This window comes from Aotus nancymaae, unplaced genomic scaffold, assembly GCF_030222135.1.
Source record: "Aotus nancymaae isolate 86718 unplaced genomic scaffold, 86718_ANA_hifiasm-v0.15.2.pri h1tg000031l, whole genome shotgun sequence".
NCBI classification, from domain to species: Eukaryota; Metazoa; Chordata; class Mammalia; order Primates; family Aotidae; genus Aotus; species Aotus nancymaae.
The window spans coordinates 3,570,771-3,589,002 of record NW_026988444.1 but is presented as its reverse complement, the minus strand read 5'-3'; the positions used below and the strand labels follow the sequence as shown (position 1 = coordinate 3,589,002).

At 49.3% G+C, this 18,232-nt stretch overlaps 1 protein-coding gene across 4 annotated transcripts in view; it reads right to left on the bottom strand.

Annotated features, from left to right (window-relative positions):
• TRAF3IP1 (TRAF3 interacting protein 1) overlaps window positions 1–9,589 on the bottom strand; it is a 75,633-nt gene extending 66,044 nt beyond the window's left edge. For 2 of the 4 annotated variants that reach the window (XM_012473483.2, XM_012473484.2), the window contains exons 1-5: window positions 9,350–9,490; window positions 6,032–6,100; window positions 5,438–5,599; window positions 2,588–2,728; window positions 2,075–2,491 (exon numbers count right to left, since the gene is read on the bottom strand). In XM_012473483.2, coding sequence (XP_012328906.2) covers window positions 2,075–2,491; window positions 2,588–2,728; window positions 5,438–5,599; window positions 6,032–6,100; window positions 9,350–9,472 — 912 coding nt within the window. In that variant the 5' untranslated portion in view covers window positions 9,473–9,490. Of the gene's footprint in view, window positions 1–2,074; window positions 2,492–2,587; window positions 2,729–5,437; window positions 5,600–6,031; window positions 6,101–9,349 lie in introns of all 4 variants that reach the window. The other 2 variants (XM_012473485.3, XM_012473486.3) reach the window with 2 other exon arrangements.
• Between the last annotated feature and the right edge of the window lie 8,643 nt (window positions 9,590–18,232).

The window sequence follows — 18,232 nt, the reverse complement described above, 5'->3', positions numbered from 1 at the left end:
TGGGAACTGGATTCCTTGGGAGGCATCTCACAGCAGCTCACACCTGCCTGGCACTTTTTACCAGAAGAAAGGATGCAGCTGCCTCCCAGATCCGTGCGGCTCAATGAAGAAGCCCCCAGATTGTCCACAGAAGAGCCTGGCAGGCAAAACCACCAAGCAAGATCCACACAAATCTCACGGCAGCCGAGAAAGCACCAGCTTCAAGTAGGAAAATATCACTTCGCCATGGTCTCAGATGCTTTTAAACAAAACTATCATTATACTTGGCTCTAATATGTTCCCAAATATCAGCATCTAGATTTTGTTTGGAACTATTTCTCTCAACTTAAAAAGCCAGTTGCCTCATTAGCAGTTTTAGGGAACATAACGTGGGGACCCTCAAGCCAGAGGCCTTGAGAGCTGAGGAAGGCTGGCCCCTTCCTAGGCTGCTTCATGACAGCAAAATACACCAGAATGTGCTGGTGCCCCAGAAACATCAGATCCATGAAAAATACTTTTCTTACACCTCTGAAAAGGAGCAAAAGATGGGGAATGTCTTTGTAATTTCTAAGACTCATAAGGAAAGGCAGGTTATGAGACACAGCATAAGGTACATTACTACAGGACGTGCAGAGGAGGGGGAAGGAGTGACATTTTAAATAGTAAAACTCCAAAGTGCTCTGTAAAACACCACGCTCAATTACGAACAAACCACCATCTTTCCTGATAGGCACCCCCTTTCCCACTGTGATCCACAGATCTCAACAAGGGCTTGTACTGACCCCACAAGAAAGCCTGGTTTACAAGATTTCCTCAGGGTCAGTCCTGTGGTGCCCACCCCCTCCCCTGGGCAGGCACACCCTGAAACACAGTGCCACAAGACAAGATGGCTGTCCCAGGAGGAAGGGGTCACAGCACCAGCCAGGCCTGCCCCTCAGTGCCCAGCCAGATCAATGGGGCAGATCTAGACCCTTTCCAACCTCATTGTCCTCCTCTCTAGCAGCTGGAGACAATGATTTCCACCATCTTCGCAGGATGCTTTACAATTTGATATCCTCCGAAGAACGAGTAGGGGACCCATATAGTGGGTCCAAAAGGAATCCACACATTTAGAAAACACTTTGAAACGAATAGGATTTTCTGGCCAACCCTAAATTTACCTGAAAATTTAATTAAACAAGAAGTATAGTAAACTGAGGTCTTATTGTACTTATCTGCTAATGCCTAAAAGCCCTTGAAAGCAGCCCTAATCCTTAATAACTGAGCAATGTCCATGCTCTGAAAGACACCAGGCACACAACTCAGACTGCACATCAACACTGCATGCAACGTTAAAGGTGGAGGCTGCTCCAAAGCCTTCACGGCAATACCAAGAGTAACACAAACGACACAAAAGACACGCACAGGAGAAGCAACGCACCTTAAAACACCTGCAAGACAAGGACAAGGGCAACCTGGCGAACCAGCTCAAACCCTGAAAAATGTTCTCTATATGCCTGGTGGGGAATCATTAAACTCTAAAAAGAGCAAGATTAAATAATATTTTCCTGACTTCCTCCTCCAAATTATCTTCTACTACTCCCAAATCAAAATTCCACAAAGGGAGACCTCAGAAACCACTATCAATTGATCAATTCTATCCACAGTTTCATGATCTAAAAAGCCCATCATCCCTTGCCTGGATGCTCACTCTGGTCCACCAGCAAATGTCTACTGCAAAGCTACTATGTGTCAGACACTCTACCAGGATGGACATCCAAGAGTTAATATGAGTGAAACCTTAGGCTCTTAGGGAGCTTACGATCCAGCAGAATTCTGCCTGGACATGACGTAGAAAAAGGTTGGAAATGCACTGAATAATGCCTTAATAAATGATCAGCTGAATAATAAACTTCTATTAAGGGATGAACAAAAAAAAACACAACTGGCAAGAAACAGGTATCTCCGGGTTTCTATTGAGAATCCAAGACTGTCATAACTTTAAATTGGCATAAAAGGAAATCAGTTTCCTAGTCACATTATAAGATAAAAATCATGTTTGAGACCACCATAAACTCTTGCTAAGTGAAAGGCGGGGTTTTTAGCCAGACTTTACCTTTTTCCCAGGTTTGTCGTGCTCTCTGTTCTTCTCCCTGTCCGGGTCCCGGGAGTGCTCCCCATTTTTCCCTCTCCGCCTGTCCCTGTCCTTCCCCTTGTCCCAGCCACGCTCCCGGTCCCTGTCTCTCAGTCTCTCCTTCTCTTTTCCCCCCTCACTCTTTCTCTCTGACTCCTTCTCGCGCTCAGAGTCTCGGTCCCGCTCCCGGTTGCCTCTGTCTTTCTGCCGCTCGCTCTCGGGCCGGGCCTGGGCTCTGGCTCGCTCTCTCTCCCCTTCTCTGTGTCTGTCTCCACCATTCTCCTTGGCCTTCTCCTTGCCCTTGTCCTTTTCTCTTGGCTTGCTGTCTTCTTTCAATTCTTCTTTCTGTTTTCGATCTCTGCTTGTACTTCTCTCTTTCATTTCAGAGTCTCTTTTACCCTAAAAAATAAAAATAAAATCATTTATGAATGTTTTTACCTAAACTACAAAAAGACTCACTATTTGATTTTCAAAGACGTGCGACTTGCAATTCACCTCTGTATCTTTGTGAACTCTGGACTCTTCTTGCACATTCTTATTATCCAGTTCCTGAGATCTTGAGGCTGGTGAGGCCCGTCCTTTCACTTCTCCCTTCTCTCCAGCTAACACCCTCCGCACCGCATCATCGCTGGAGAGCTTGTCGTCCAAATGAAAGGAAATGAGGTGTTAGGTGAAATGTGATCAGCAGACGTAACAAGCAGAGTATCATCATTCAAAGATAGCTCGTGAGACAGATTCAAAAGATAAAATATTTTTTGAAAATGTTATCTATTATATACAAAGCACAGCATAACTTTATAACTATTACTTTGAGCACTTTGGTCATTAACAGTAAAGTCCACCCAAGCTAAATGAATCCTGGTTCACATCTACCCAAGCTGTCAAAACTGAATGTCTATGTTCAAGGTCAATAAAGCTGACCCATGCAACTCTACAAATACCTTAAACTTCTAATGGGATCGTAGAATCCCAGCCATAAGTGCCTTAAGGTTTTATCTAACCACCTCATACCCATTAGGATGGCTGCTCCTAAAAAAACAGAAAACAACAAGCATTGGCAAGGATGTGGAGAAATTAAAACTCTCATGCATTGTTGATGGAAATGTAAAATGATGCGGCCATCATGGAAGACAGTATAACAGTTCCTCAAAAAATTAGGCACAGATTTATCATATGACCCAATAATTCCCCTTCTGGGTATTTATCCCCCCAAAAAAAATGGAAAACAGGGTCTTGAAGAGATATTTGTATACCCATGTTCATAGTAGCAGCATTATTCATAATAGCTAAAATGTGGGTGCAAACTGTACCATTGACAGATGAGTGGATAAACAAAATACAGTAGATTCACTACAATGGAATATCATTCAGCCTTAAAAAGGGACGGAATTCTGACACATGCCACAACATGGGTAAACCTGGAGAACTCAGACTGCACATAAAGTGAAATTAAGTGAAATATATTAAGTAACATAAGCCAGTCAAAAAAAAAGACAAATACTCCATGATTCCACTTATCTGAGGTCCCCCAGAGTAGTCAGATTCATAGAGACAGAAAATAGAATGGAGGGTGCCGGGGGCTGGGAGAAGAGAAAGTGAGTGTTTCATGGGGACAGAGTCTGTTTTACAAGATGAAGAGTCCTGGAGATGGAAGCGGTAATGGCTGCACACCTTGATGAATGAATTTCCCACCAATGAAGTGTACACTTCAACATGGTTAGGATGATACATTTTATGTGATGTGGATTTTAACACAATAATAAAATTATGGGGGGAAAATCTGATCTAATTCAAGCCCTGCCAAATGCAAAAATTATCCCTGACAACCATCCAGAGTCTATGACACCTCCAGTCAAGAGTCCCACTCACTCACACACTCATTCCACAAGCACACGCTAAGTGACTGCCACGTGCCAGGCTCCATGGGCCAATGACTCACCATGTACTGGGACACAGACAGACACAACAATGGAACAACAGCCTGTAGGAAGCCTACGGGGGCACCCAAGTCGGCCTGGGAGGGAGGAGAGGCCTGGGCTCAAGGCAGCGCTCACAGACACTGCTGCTCAGTGAGGCTGGAGGAGGAAGGCAGCCCAGGCACTAAGAAGCCAGCAGGCACCAGGGCAAGAGGCTGACGGGAGACAGCGGCCAGGGCTGAATGCCAGGGTGCGTGTGACTGGAGTGGAGGACTCAGGTGTGGGAAATGAGAGAAGGACCTGAGGGGAAAAAATAGCAGCAGGTCTCTAGGAGCCTCACAAGCCATGCCATGGAGCTGGCCTGGCCTCGAGGCTACTGGAAGCCAGAGAAGATTCAGCAGAGGAGACAGGAGTCAGATGTGCTTTTTAGAAAGACGAGCAACATAAAGGACCCGGGAAGAGATCTGGGGAGCCTGGGGACAGAGGCCAGTGTACCAGCAAAATCTGCTTCCAAGTCTCTAAGCTTGCATGCTGGACCTGCACTAGGGCAAGGCCTCCCAGGAGTCAGCTGGACACCCCTACACACCTCCATGACCCACTGCTGTTAAAGAGGCTGAAACCCACCTCTTCCCATGTGCATCACATTTAAGATTAGCCCCCAGCCAACCACCCACTAGGTATGTAGAAAATTGTATTAACTGTACTCTCAGTACAAGCCCAACCTGCTCCTCCACGGGCGACTGCTTGGCCTTCAAAAGAAGGAAGACGCTGGGGGAAGACCTTCTCCAATGTTCGGGCAAACATGGCCCAGGCTGGAGCTAACCAGAGAAGCCTGAGGCCTGACACCCAAGTTTCCAGGCCACCGTGACAAGCTCAGGAAAGAATAAATCTACTCCCTGTACAACTGAAACAGCAACTGGGAGAGAGAGAGAGAGAAAGAGTAGAGAAGAGAGAAGAAGAGTGACAGGTTAAGCAGACACCACAGGCTGGAGATGCAGGAAGAGAATAGAGACCTCCACAACACCCAGGGAAGAAAAAAAGCACTCCTGTGACACCCCAGCCCTGGCTGGAAGCAGCTACCTGTCCTCAACGGAGCCCCAAAAAAGAGAAAGCCAGAGGGCACAGAAGCCTGGGCCTGCAGCCTCCAGCTGCCAGCTGGGCACAGAGTGCCTGCAGTGTTCCCGATTTTATATTGAAAGCTTGCAGAACTTACATATAACAAACACTTATTTGTTTTATTATTCAGTTTTAAATTACTCCTCCTGTATCTCTAGGGCTCCAGAAGGGGTAGGATCAGATTCAAAGCACAGCGTTTGACAGATACCACTGAAAGTCCTTCCTTAAATCGTCTGCACATTTGAGTCCCTCACCCCCGACTGCTTTTTTCTCAAGCACTAAGTTCAAAATGCCAGGACGGCAGTAGTAGTACCTTGTTGAGACAGCATTTTCCAATTATCTGGAGCAGTTCATTTGTTCTCTCAGGTTCATGCCCGGCCACAATTCGGGCTGGTTTTGCCAACAGTGGCTCTCCTGAAACCATTACAACCACGTCTATGGCTTTCTGTAGGAAGCTGATTTTTGCATCTTTATCCTGAAATATTTCCATTGAAAATACAAATATTATAATACGTTGAAGAGTTTGCATTATCTTCAGTATGTTCAACAGGCACAGGATAGTTTCTGTTTAAATACAAAGCTATTTTTAGATATATAACAAATCTAGAAATACTGATCTTTACTGACAAAACAAAATCAATTCAGTAAAGCCTTTAATTTAGTTGATGGGCTAGCATTAACCTTTGAAATACCAATTCCATTTTTCAGTGAATAAAACTAGCATGACATGCAGTTGCCACAATGAGAAAATGAAATGAGAAAGGGGATATACATCAATTCGTGAATTCACCGACCTTGTATTCCACCCACATGCAGCACAGAAATGACACACACCACACTACCTGGATGACAAAAAGTCCCATCCATTAAGCGAGGGGTCAACAGGAGAAGCCCGACTCCAACCTACCTTCACGTTATCAGACTTCATCTCAGTGTCTGTGTAGAGGCCCTTCATGAAACCAGTCATTCTAATCACCTTCAAAAGAGAAAGAAAGGCCACCACTGTCACCTCACAGACAGCCTCCTCATCAGCCTCATCCACTGAACTCCACACTTGGGAGATGTCAGAATTGACTGGCAGCCCAGACCCATCCACTTACTCAAGAAATACTTGATGTCTACTACACGTGTGTACAGGGCAGAAGCCAGCCAGGTCCTCACAGAATTTAGTGTGGCTGTACGGACAGACGGTTAAAGATGACACCATCCAGATACTAAGGAAGCACTTAGGCTTGGTACCTAGTCCACAATCCAGGAGGGAGAAGGGGTGGCAGGAGCCCTTCCTGGAGGAATCACACCTAGATGGGGATCAGAAGGCTTACAGAAGAGTTGGACACACATGCCAGACGGAAGAAAGTCCGCATAAGGTGAGAGTCCTGTGCAAGAGATCCAAAGAAAGGTAGGATGGCAGGAGCCTGAGGCCAGAGAAACACTTGGGGCCTGGTGTAGAGGCCCTGTGAAGCCACTCAGGGACATGAACTGAGCCCAAGGACCACGAGGAGGACATGGACAATTCTAAAGCAGGAAAGGGCCTGGCCACATGGCATTTTACAAGAATCCTTCAGGTGCAGTGGAGGGAATAGATTCCAAAAAGAAAAGGAACTCTGGCCGGCACAGCGGCTCACACCTGCGATCCCAGCACTTTGAAAGGCCAAGGTGGGCGGATCACTTGAGGTCAGGAGTTCAAGATTAGCCTCGCCAACATGGCAAAACCCCGTCTCTACTAAAAATACAAAAATTAACACCGGATATAGTGGCATGGGCCTGTAGTCCCAGCTACTCAGGAGGCTGAGACAGGAGAATAACTTGAACCCAGGAGGTGGAGGTTGCAGTGAGTCAAGATCGTGCCACTGCACCCAGCGTGGGTGACAGAGCGAGACTCCCTCTAAAAAAAAAAAAAAATTGTGAGCAATGACTGTAAGTGACAAGAGACATTAATATCACAGGATCCACGCTTAGCTTAATGAAAGGGGTGGTTAGTTTAGCTATAGCTTAAATACTAATATACTGATTTGAGTATAATATTTAGAATAAAGCATTTTCATAAGACCCTTTCCACCTATTATCTGAAAATGCTTTCCAATATGTCAGTCATTCTAGCCTCTTTATCAAGTAGGTGACAATTCCTGTATTGATCTTCGCACAGGAAGAAAAATGAACTTTGGCATTAGATAAGGAAGTCTCTGGGAGAAGAGCAGACCAGTCATTCCTAATTGGGAACACACAACTACTCCCACACCCTAGGTACCTGGCCAGTAAGACAATCCTTTTTTTTTTTTTTTTTTTTTTTTTTGAGACAGCGTCTTACTCTGTCACCCCGGCTGGAGTGCACTGGTGCAATCACAGCTCACTGCAGCCTCAACCTCCTGAGCTCAAGCGATTCTCCCTACTCAGCTTCCTGAGTAGCTGGGACTACAGGTGCACCACCACGCTCAGCTAATTTTTGTATTCTTCGTAGAGATGGAGTTTTGCCACGTTGGCCAGGCTGGTCTTGAACTCCTGGGCTCAAGTGATCTGCCTACTCTGGCCTCCCGGAGTGCTGGGATTACAGGTGTGAGCCACCACACCTGGCCCATGTTCCTCCTCCTTTCCCATGAGGATGCCTCCAACCAGCTATGCAGCAGTGACTGGACAGCCACCGAGAGCTGAGCAGCACCGCTACCCCACAAGGATAAGGCACACTCCCTGCAACTCACTCCTAGGGCTCTGCATTTCAGTGGGGCAGACAGGACTGGGAGAAGATTAAAGGTTTTGGCAGCCACAGCTGTAGTGGGTTGGGCTCACATTGGCTCTTACTTGTTTCCTCTTGGGGCAGAGGACGTACCTGCCTACTTCACAGGGGTGACGCCCGCACTGTCCTGCTCCCACAAGACTATCCACACAGCAGGTCCCCTACCCACACACTGCCCAGGACAAGCTGTAAGTGCTGCACCAGTTGGGAGGACATAACCAGGGCTGGCGGTGCCTTGGGTTGTGGGGGGATTCGAGAGCATTTTTAAGCACTGTTTTAACACAGAGGCACACGTTCCAGGAGAGCATGTTATAAGCCAAGGTAGGAGGGCAGAAGCAGAAGAGCGAAGTCTGTGCAAGAATAAGGCACCCAACCTGTTGAAAAGAGTGAGAACTGGAGCTTGAGGACCATCACCAGGTTAAGTCATGAGCCCCTGGAAGTCTCCAAGTCCAACCTGAAACCTAAATCCCAGAACACACCTCTGAGTTCCCATGTGCCCTTGGGTGCACCCTGCAAATGGGTGCTGTACCCCCTGCAGTGACGCTCCTGAGAGTTACCAGGGAGTTACCCGGAGCCGTGACAGGTCCCACGCAACAGGGGATGTTTGCTGTGAATTTCTATGTACCTGATCCAGGGCAGATCACCAGAGCCATGCTAACAAGCAAGCCAGGGTCTCCGTCACTAAGGAGCACGCCATCCGCAAGCGGAGAAAAGCCACACAGACCACCAATCTCAATTTAGGGCAGGCTGTGCGGCTCTGTTACGGTTGTTCCTGCCAAGTCTCCCCACAACCACCTCCACTAAATTCACCCGCAGGCATTTATCAAGCACCCAAAATGTGGTATAGAGGGCAGCTTCGAGGCAGGAGGGTTGTATAAAAAATATTATTTCCATTCTCCCAGGATTTAGGGAGCGCCTTCCATGTGTTACATGCTCCAGGGCAAGCGAGAGGGGTTCCACAGGGTTACACAAGGAAAGAGTCGCAGGCAGAATGGAAGATGCACTCTAAAGAGATACACGGACAGGCAGGGAAGAAGTTAAGAATGCTCCCCGAGGGCCCGGAGCCTCCCTGTAAGCGGCGGCCGGGAGCCGGGGGAGGGGTAAGACTTCCGCGCGGAGAGCGCCGCGGAATTGGGCCTACAGGCTGGGCTCCGGGGCAGGGGCTGCACGGAGCTCTCGCCCCAACCCCGGGACTGACCCCAGCCCCCTAACCGCACCCCGCGCCCGGCCCTGACCCGGTCCCCGACCTGCACCCCGACCCCGGCCCACACCGGGTCGACACTCGGCCCTGACCGGGTCCCCGACCTGCACCTCGAGCCCGGTCCACACCCGGTTCACGCCCGGCCCGGGCCCTGACTCCGGCCCAACCCCGGCGCCCGACCCGCACCTGAGCCCGACCCTGGCTCGCACCTGGCGCCACGCGGCCCAGGCCCCGACTCTGGCGCCCACCGGGACCCCGACCCGCCCCTGGCCGGGCCCGGCCCCGGCGCCCACCTCGGTGATGATGTCGTGCAGGTAGCGGAACGGGGGCTTGCTCAGCAGCTTCTCCGTCAGCGGCGGCCTCCGAATCACTTTCCCCAGCGCCTCCTGCGTCCGCCTCACCACTGCCGCATTCATGGCAGCGTCCTCTGGCCGCGCCCCTCAGCCGACCCGGCCGAGCCTAAGCCCGGGTCCTTGGCCGCCGCCGGCCCCGCCGCCGGCCCCGCCGCCGCTGTCCAGTCCGGCCGGGACGCGCCGCTCCGGTTTCCATCCCACAGTGCACCGGAGCCCGCCACGGCGCCTGCGCGGCAGCCGCAAGGCGTTCGGTCGCTAGGTTCTGCGCGGCCTTAGCAACGGACGCGCCGCGGCGCCCCGCCCCCGTCTACCGCCCTGCGCCGGCGCAAACAAGACGGGGGTTCCGCCGGGGCGGGGCGGGGCGGGGCGGGGCGGGGCGGGGCGGGGCGGGGGAAGGTGGTCCAGGGTCCCGCGCCTCGCCCCCCCTCTGCGGAGCGACGGCCTCGCGAAGTGGGTGTTCGCTCGCTTTAGAGGCCACCGCCTGAGGATTGATGAACAGCAAGGTAAACTCCAAGATCTGTGCCTCCTGCTTCCCAAATCTCAAGGGCTTTCGCAGGCACTGGTTCATCGGAGGGGACGGGGCTGTTATCCCAAAACACACGGAATAGAAAATACACTGTCCTGGCCGGGCGCGGTGGCTCACGCCTGTAATCCCAGCACTTTGGGAGGCCGAGGCGGGCGGATCATGAGGTCAAGAGATTGAGACCATCCTGGTCAACATGGTGAAACCCCGTCTCTACTGAAAATACAAAAATCAGCCGGCCGTGGTGGTGTGTGCCTGTAACCCTAACTACTTGGAAGGCTGAGGAATCGCTTGAACCCCGGGCGGCAGAGATTGCAGTGAGCCGAAGTCTTTCCACTGCACTCCAGCCTGGGCAAGAGAGCAAGACTCTATCTTTAAAAACAAACAAACAAAAAGTATAGAATTCTAATTTGACTGTTTTTTATTTTTCAATACTTTAAGGATGTTACCCCATTGGCTTCTGGCTTGCATAGGTTCTGAATAAAAGTCTTCCGTACAGCCGGGCGTGGTGGCTCACGCTTCTAATCAATCCCAGCACTTCGGGAGGCCGAGGTGGGCACCTGAGGTCACGAGTTCAAGACCAGCCTGACCAACGCGGAGAAACCCCGTCTGTACTAAAAATACAAAATTAGCTGGGCATGGTGGCGCATGCCTGCAGTCCCAGCTACTCGGGAGGCTGAGGCAGGAGCATCGCTTGAACCTGGGAGACGGAGGTTGCAATCAGCCGAGATCACTGTTACACTCTAGCCTGGGCAACAAGAGTGAAACTCCGTCTCAAAGAAAAAAAGTCTTCTGTAATTCTTTGTTCTGTCTATTGTGTTTCTGGCTGCCTTCAAGATTTTATTTGTATTATTTGTTTGCCAGAAGTTTGCACATGGTATATCTAGATGTGGGGGTCTCTTCTGCCTGAAATTTGTATTTTATTATTTACATACAATAAAATTCACACATTTTAAGTATGCAGGTTGATACAGCTTGGTAATTATTTATAATTATGTTACCACCACCACAATCAAAATATACAACTGTCCCTGCACCCTAAAACATTTCTTGCTGCTATTTGCAGCCCATCTCCTTCCCCACCCGAGCTCCAGGCAACTGCTAATCTGGTTTCTGTCATTGTAATTTTGCTTCTTCTAGAATTTCATATAAATGCAATCATATAGTACATAGTCTTTTGTATTTTATTTCTCATGTAATATTTTTGCCATTCCTTTTTGTGACTGAATGGTATTCCATAATATAATTTGTTTATTCATCAGTTGATGGACATTTGGGTTGCTTTCAGTTTTTTATTTTTTATGAGCAATACTGCTGGCCAGGCGCGGTGGCTCCCACCTGTAATCCCAGCACTGTGGGAGGCCGAGGTGGGCAGATCACTTGAGGTCAGGGGTTCAAGATCAGCCTGGCCAACGTGGTGAAACCCAGTCTCTACTAAAAATTCAAATATTAGCCAGTCATGGTGATGTGTGCCTGTAATTTCAGCTACTCAGGAGGCTGAGGCAGAAGAAATGGTTGAATCTGGAAGGCAGAGGTTGCAGTGAGCAGAGATCACACCACTGCACTCCAACCTGAGTGATAGAGTAAGACTCTGTCTCAAAAAGAAAGAAAAAATGCTGCTATGACCATTCACTTATAAGTCTTTGTGAAAGTTTCATTTCTCTTGTATTAGAATTGTTGGGTTGTATGGTAAGAATATGTTTAACTCTACAAATACTACCATACTGTTTTTAAAGTGGCTGAATCGTCATTCATTGCCACTAGCAATATGTTGAATCCCAGGTTGCTCCATATCCCTGCCAACATCTGGTATTATCAGTCTTTTTCACTGTTGTTCTTTTTTTTTTTTTTTTTTTTTTTTGAGATGGAGTCTCGCTCTATCACCCAGGCTGGAGTACAGTGACATGATCTTGGCTCACAGCAACCTCTGCCTCCTAAGTTCAAGTGATTCTCCTGTTTCAGCCTCCTGAGTAACTGGAATTACAGGTACCCACCACTACACCTGGCTAATTTTTGTATTTTCAGTAGGGATGGAGTTTTGCCATGTTGGTCAGGCTGGTCTCGAACTCCTGACCTCAACTGATCCACCTGCCTCAGCCTCCCAAAGTACTAGGATTACAGGCGTGAGCCAGCACACCCAGCCTGTCAGTCTTTTTAACGTTCGTCTTTCTATGGGCGTGAAATGGTGTCTTGTTACGGTTCCTATTTACATTTCTGTAGTGATTCATGATTTTGAGCTTATTTCTCTGCCTTTGCTAGATATTCATATATCTCTAGTGAAGATAGCCAGCCTATCAAGCATCATTCAAGCATGTACTGAATCACTGCTATGTGTAGAGTACTATCTATGTGCTGTGGATTTCATGAGGAATTAAGACCTTCCAGAAGGCAACGTCCATGCTGTCCACTGGACCTGGGAACATCACTCCTCATGCTGCTAACTATATCCAGGAGCAAGTGAGCTTTGGTGGCCTGGACAGAGCCAGATGAACGGGGCCAGGGCTCATCTCCTAACTGTCAGCCTCACTTCCTTACGTACTGCACCTTGAAAGTGGGCTGGCTGGGTGACACTCGGCCGACAGGCTGGGAGAAACCCAGGAGAGAGACGGCCCATGACGGAGGGAATTTAACAACACTCATCCTAAAGAACCATCCCCTGCTCTGTGGGGAAAACAAGCCCCCAGGGAGTTGGACCCTCAGAGGGATTCCATCCTGGCTGCCTCCATTTCTAACCCTGCTCCTTGGCCAGAGCACCGCCAGTCTCTGACCCCTGCCTTATGAAATCTTCCTGACTCTGGAAACTCCACTCCCCACCTGCAGAAGCTTTTGTGATTTTCCCTCCATTCCCTTTCTCTCAGCACTACACTTCCCAGAGTAGAGGGTCTCCAGTCCAGACTCACACCACCCCGAAGACCTCAGCAGGACAGTTCGCTGTGACATTCAGCACTGCAGTCGCTTGGAACAGCCCAAGATGACAGTGGACACTGGATCATACTCTCTCTAGGGCTCCCAAATTCCCATTCTCCTGATTGTCCACATGTGTCCTTATCACACACATACCTGCTTCCCGAGAACAAGCATTAATTCTCAAACAGTTCATCAAACCCCGTAAAGAGAAACAAAACAGTTTCTATACTGCCCTGTCATTTGCAAACATCCCTCACCCAGTGAAACTAACACTTCACATGAACGTGGAGAATGCTGTTAGCTCCCTTCATTCCTTCATTCCACCTTTCCTGCCCACCACCCACCTCCTCCTCAGGCCTCCCTGAGAGTTTTCACAGGAGAGGAGCATGGTGAGACTGTGCACTTCTTCACAGCTGGGCCTCATTTCACAGAGGCTGGCCTAAAGCTCTGAAACGATGAAGCCCTTCAACAAGGCTGCAGCAGCCTCCTGCCCCCAGGCGTTAGAGAGAGGGCAGCCATCTTCGCAGGACGGACAGGTGAGGCCCTCAGGGACGCTGCACCAGGTGCAGGTGATGCTGCGGCGGCTGAGAGCGGTAGTGTCCTCCCAAACTGGAGGAAGCCCGGCTCGGACACCTTCTCTGATCTGCCCACCGTTGCCACGCTGGAGCCAAGATGCTTCTGCAAGGGCCTGTCCCTCTCTGAGGTTTGAGCTGGCTGGGGTTGACCTGAGTGGTGGTGGAAGGAGCATTCAGACCTCAAGCGCCCTGCCTTCTAAACACCATTCCCAAGAGCAGAGCTCCCCAGCCCCCACCCCAGAAAGTTCCCTCAGGCCAGCATCCTCCTCTGGACCTGATGGCCAGAAACCTGCTTGTCTGACAGTGGCCAGCCTGAGTGGTGGGAGAGGTAGTTGTGTCCTGGAAAACCCTCGTGCCTCTGAGGTTCTGCCAAGCACCCTGAGCCAGTGCCACCCAAGGGGGAAGCTGATTCCTACCTCTCCCCAGCCTGTGGAGAGCAGGAGCCCGTGGGCCAGGCTTTGTGGAAGCCCTGAGGGCCCAGGGCCTAGGGCCTGGCTGCTCTCTTTGGAACTGTGAGCCATTGGAGGCCCTCTAGTCCACCTGGGCATCAGGAGCTCTAAGGGGATCTGGAACGAGGAAGCAGAGTCACCCAGTCCCACCAAGATCCTGACTGGGGGAGGCGGCCGGGGAGTGGACACGCGTCCCTGGACAGTGTTTGGGGAGCATGGACTCTCTTCCATGCCACGCACTGCATCTCCCAAGGCCCCAACGCTGCCTGGAGGTGAGTCCTCACCCTCTGCACCGAGGGAGGGAGGACAGGCAGGCATCCTGGGCCCTTGGAAAGCAGGTCTAAAAAGAGGCAGCCAAGGATTCCTGACTCCAAGAAAGAGACCTGCAACCAGGGCCTCCCAGGGCAGGAAGGTCCAGACAGCAGCCTGAGGCCTCCAGTTCTGAAGGCTCCAGACCAGGCAGGAGGAACGACGTAGCCTAGATTACCCCTAAGCTTCTCAGAGTCCTCAAAGCATTAGAGGGAAAGGCAGGGAACAAAAAAAAAGTTCTTCATTAAAAAAAAAAAAGATAATTGATGAAACAACTATAGAAAATCACAGCAAAGAAAGTGGAACATAAAAGGCTGGCAGGAGATGCTTTTGAAATAAACAGCTTCTGAATGAATGATAACCATGGGCCTGACTCACTCCAGGAGAGAGAAGCCACAAAGCTTCCAGTGTGTGTCCCAGGCCCTGCCTCCCCTCACCAGGACACAGACATTCCCAGAGACAAAGGCCTGGAGAGGCTGACTGGCCCCACCCTGAACTCCATTCTATCAAGAACCCAAGATGTGGGTCAGGCTCTGGGAAGGGCTGGGGAGCAGATACCAGGTCAGAGGAGAAGTGCAGAGCTGGGGATGGGCTCGCCAGCCCTGGAGCCACAAGGGAGTGGGGTGCGGGGGTCGAGATGGAGCAAATGCATGTCCACTGGGCAGAGGAAGGGGAACTAGGCCCTAGAAGCCCGGCAGAAACAGATTTCCATCACAAGCAGGAAGCCTTTCCTGTGACTGCTGCATCTGCTTCCCCAGCTCTCTCAGTCCTGCTCAGATATTCTCACCCCGCATCACCCAATCTTTATGTCTGCCTGTGCAAGCTGGATGACCCTCTGTGTCCCACAAACAGTATGGGGGTGCAATACATAGCGAGCAGACCATAATACTTAGAATGCTCTCCCATGGACAGTCTGAGGGAAAGGTTCACTACCCTCCCTCTTGCAGGCCCTCAGGCCCTTCCAGGAGGGTCCTATGACTTTGAAGGGGCAGGGTCCTGGGTCCCATCATCCCCCAAAGGCCTCTGAGCTACCCATGCCAATTTCCCGACAATCTTTAAGCTCTGCTGGTCAGTAGCCTCTTTTGGGTGAGGGGTGGAAGAGTCTGCCTCCCCAGGCAGCCCAGGACACCCTTCCTTTCCTCAGTCAATGCAAAGATGACACCAGGAGGGTGGAGCTGGGGGATCCTACACACCACAGGCCCCAAGCACATCTGAGAAGAGAGACCACCATGGATAGGAGAGGTGCCTCAAGGGAGCCCCTAACTATCCTCCTGGCAGACATTCTCCACTCTGAGCTACACAGAGCACATTTTATGACTTTTGTAATTTCGTTTTCTATTTTTGCCATGCTCTTTATTTTTTCTTCCCCTTCCCTGTGGCTTTACAAAGGTGTAATAGGCAAATAAAAATTGTACTTTAGGAGGCCGAGGCAGGCAAATCACGAGGTCAGGAGATTGAGACCATCCTAGTCAACGTGGTAAAACCCCGTCTCTACTAAAATACAAAAAATTAGCCAGGTGTGATGGTGTGCGCCTATAGTCCCAGCTACTCGGGAGGTGGAGGCAGGGCAATAGCTTGAACCCGGGAGGCGGAAGTTGCAGTGAGTCGAGATTGCGCCACTGCACCCTAACCTGGTGACAGAGCAAGACTCTGTCTCAAAAAAAAAATTGTATATATTTGCAGTATACAAAATGATGTTTTGATTATGTATATATAGTGAAATAATTAAAATAAGCAAATTAATGTATGTATTTCCTCTCATACTTACCTTTTTCTGCAGTGAGACCATGTAAGATCTCTCAGCAATTTTCAAGTATATAGTTAATACATTATTACTAACTGCAGTTACCATGCTATACATTAATCTCCAGAATTTACTCAGCCTGTCCAGTGAAACATATCCTTTAACCAACAACATATCCCAATTTCACACACACACACACTCCCAGCCCCCTACCACCATTCTACTCTCTGCTTCTATGAGTTCAACTTTGGATTCCACATATGAGTTGAAATCATGCAATACTTGTCTTTCTGAGCCTGGCTCCTTCCTTCCTTCCTTCCTTCCTTCCTTCCTTCCTTCCTTCCTTCCTTCCTTCCTTTCTTTCTTTCCTTCTTTCTTTCTTTCTCTCTTAGACAGAGTCTCACTGTGTTGCCCAGGCTGGAGTGCAGCAACATGATCTCAGCTCACTGCAACTTCCACCTCCTGGGTTTAAGCGATTCTCCTGCCTCAGCCTCCCAGGTAGCTTGGATTATAGGTGCCCACCACCATGCCTGGCTAATTTTTGTCATTTTAATAGAGACGGGGTTTCACCATGTTGACCAGGCTGGTCTTGAACTCCTGACCTCAAGTGATTCGCCTGCCTCTGCCTCCCAAAATGCTGGGATTACAGGCGTGAGCCACCACACCTGGATAGCTTATTTCATTTAACATAATGTCCTCTGTGTTCATCCATCTAAGAAAATGACAGAGTCGTCTTCCTTAAGGCTGACCGTATTTCATGGTGTATATATCCCACGTTTTCTGTATTCCATTTATTTGCCAATGGACACTTAGGTTCATACCACGTCTTGACCATTGTGAATAATGCTGCGGTGATCGTGGGAGTGCAATTACCTCTTTGACATACTGACTTTATATCCTTCAGACATCTACCCAGAAGTGGGATTGCTGGATCACAAGGTAGTTGTATTTTTTGGCCAGGCACAGTGGATCATGCCTGTAATCCCCAGCACTTTGGGAGGCTGAGGCAGGTGGATCACTTGAGGTCAGGAGTTTGAGACCAGCCTGGCCAACATGGTGAAACCCCGTTTCTACTAAAAATACAGAAATTAGTTGGGCATGGTGGTGGCCGCCTGTAGTCCCAGATACTCGGGAGGTTGAGGCATGAGAATTGCTTGAACCTGGGAGGCGGAGGTTGCAGTGAGCTGAGATCATGCCACTGCCTTCCAGCCTTGGTGACAGAGTGAGACTCGGTCTCAAAAAACTAACTAACTAAATAAATAAAATAAGGTGGTTCTATTTGTAGTGTTTTGAGGAGCCTTTATACTATTTTCAGTAATAGCTTCACTAATTCCCACCCCCACCAACAGTGTGCAGGGTCCCCTTTCTCCATGGCCTCACCAGCATTGTCACCCTTTGTCTCTTTGATCATAACTTTCTCCCACGTGTGAGATGACAATGCCTTGTGGTTTTAATATGCCTTTTCCTGGTGATTGGTAACACTGAGCATTTTTTCATATGCCTGTTGGCCATTTGTGTGCCTTCTTTTGAGAAATGTTTCTTTGGGTCCTTTGCCCATTTTTGAATTGGGTTATTTGTTCTCTTGCCATGGACTTGTTTGAGTTCTTTATACATTTTGGATATTAACCCTTTATCAGATGTATGGTTTGCGAGTATTTTCCCATTCTGCTCGTCGTCTCTTCACTCTGCTGATGGCTTCCTTGGCCGTGCAGAAGCTGTTCAGTTTGATGTTATCCCACTTGTCTATTTCTGCTTTTGTTGCCTGTACTTTTGGGGTCATATTTAAAAAAATCATTGCCCAGACCACTGTCAGGAAGGCTTTTCCCTATGTTTTCTTCTAGGGTTTTATAGTTTGGGGTCTTGAGGTCTGCCATTTAAGTCTTTAATCCATTTTGAGTTGATTTCTGTTTCTGGTGTGAGATGAGGATCTGGTTTCATTCTTTAGCATGTGGATCCAGTTCTCCCCACACCATTTATTAAGAAATCATCATCTCCCCATTGTGTGTTCTTGGCATTTTTTTTCTAAGGCAGGGTCTCACTTGCTCTGCCACCCAGGCTGGAGTGCAATGACGTGATCATAGCTCACTATAACCCCAAGCTCCTGGGCTCAAGCAATCTCCTACCTCAGCCTCTGGAGTAGCGGGGACTACAGGCATGTGCCACCATGCTCAGCTAATTTGTTTGTTTGTTTGTTTGTTTTTGAGATGAAGTCTCGTTCTGTCTCCCAGGCTGGAGTGCAGCGGCGCAATCTTGGCTCACTGCAACTTCTGCTTCCTGGGTTCAAGTGATTCTCCTGCCTCAGCCTCCCAAGTAGCT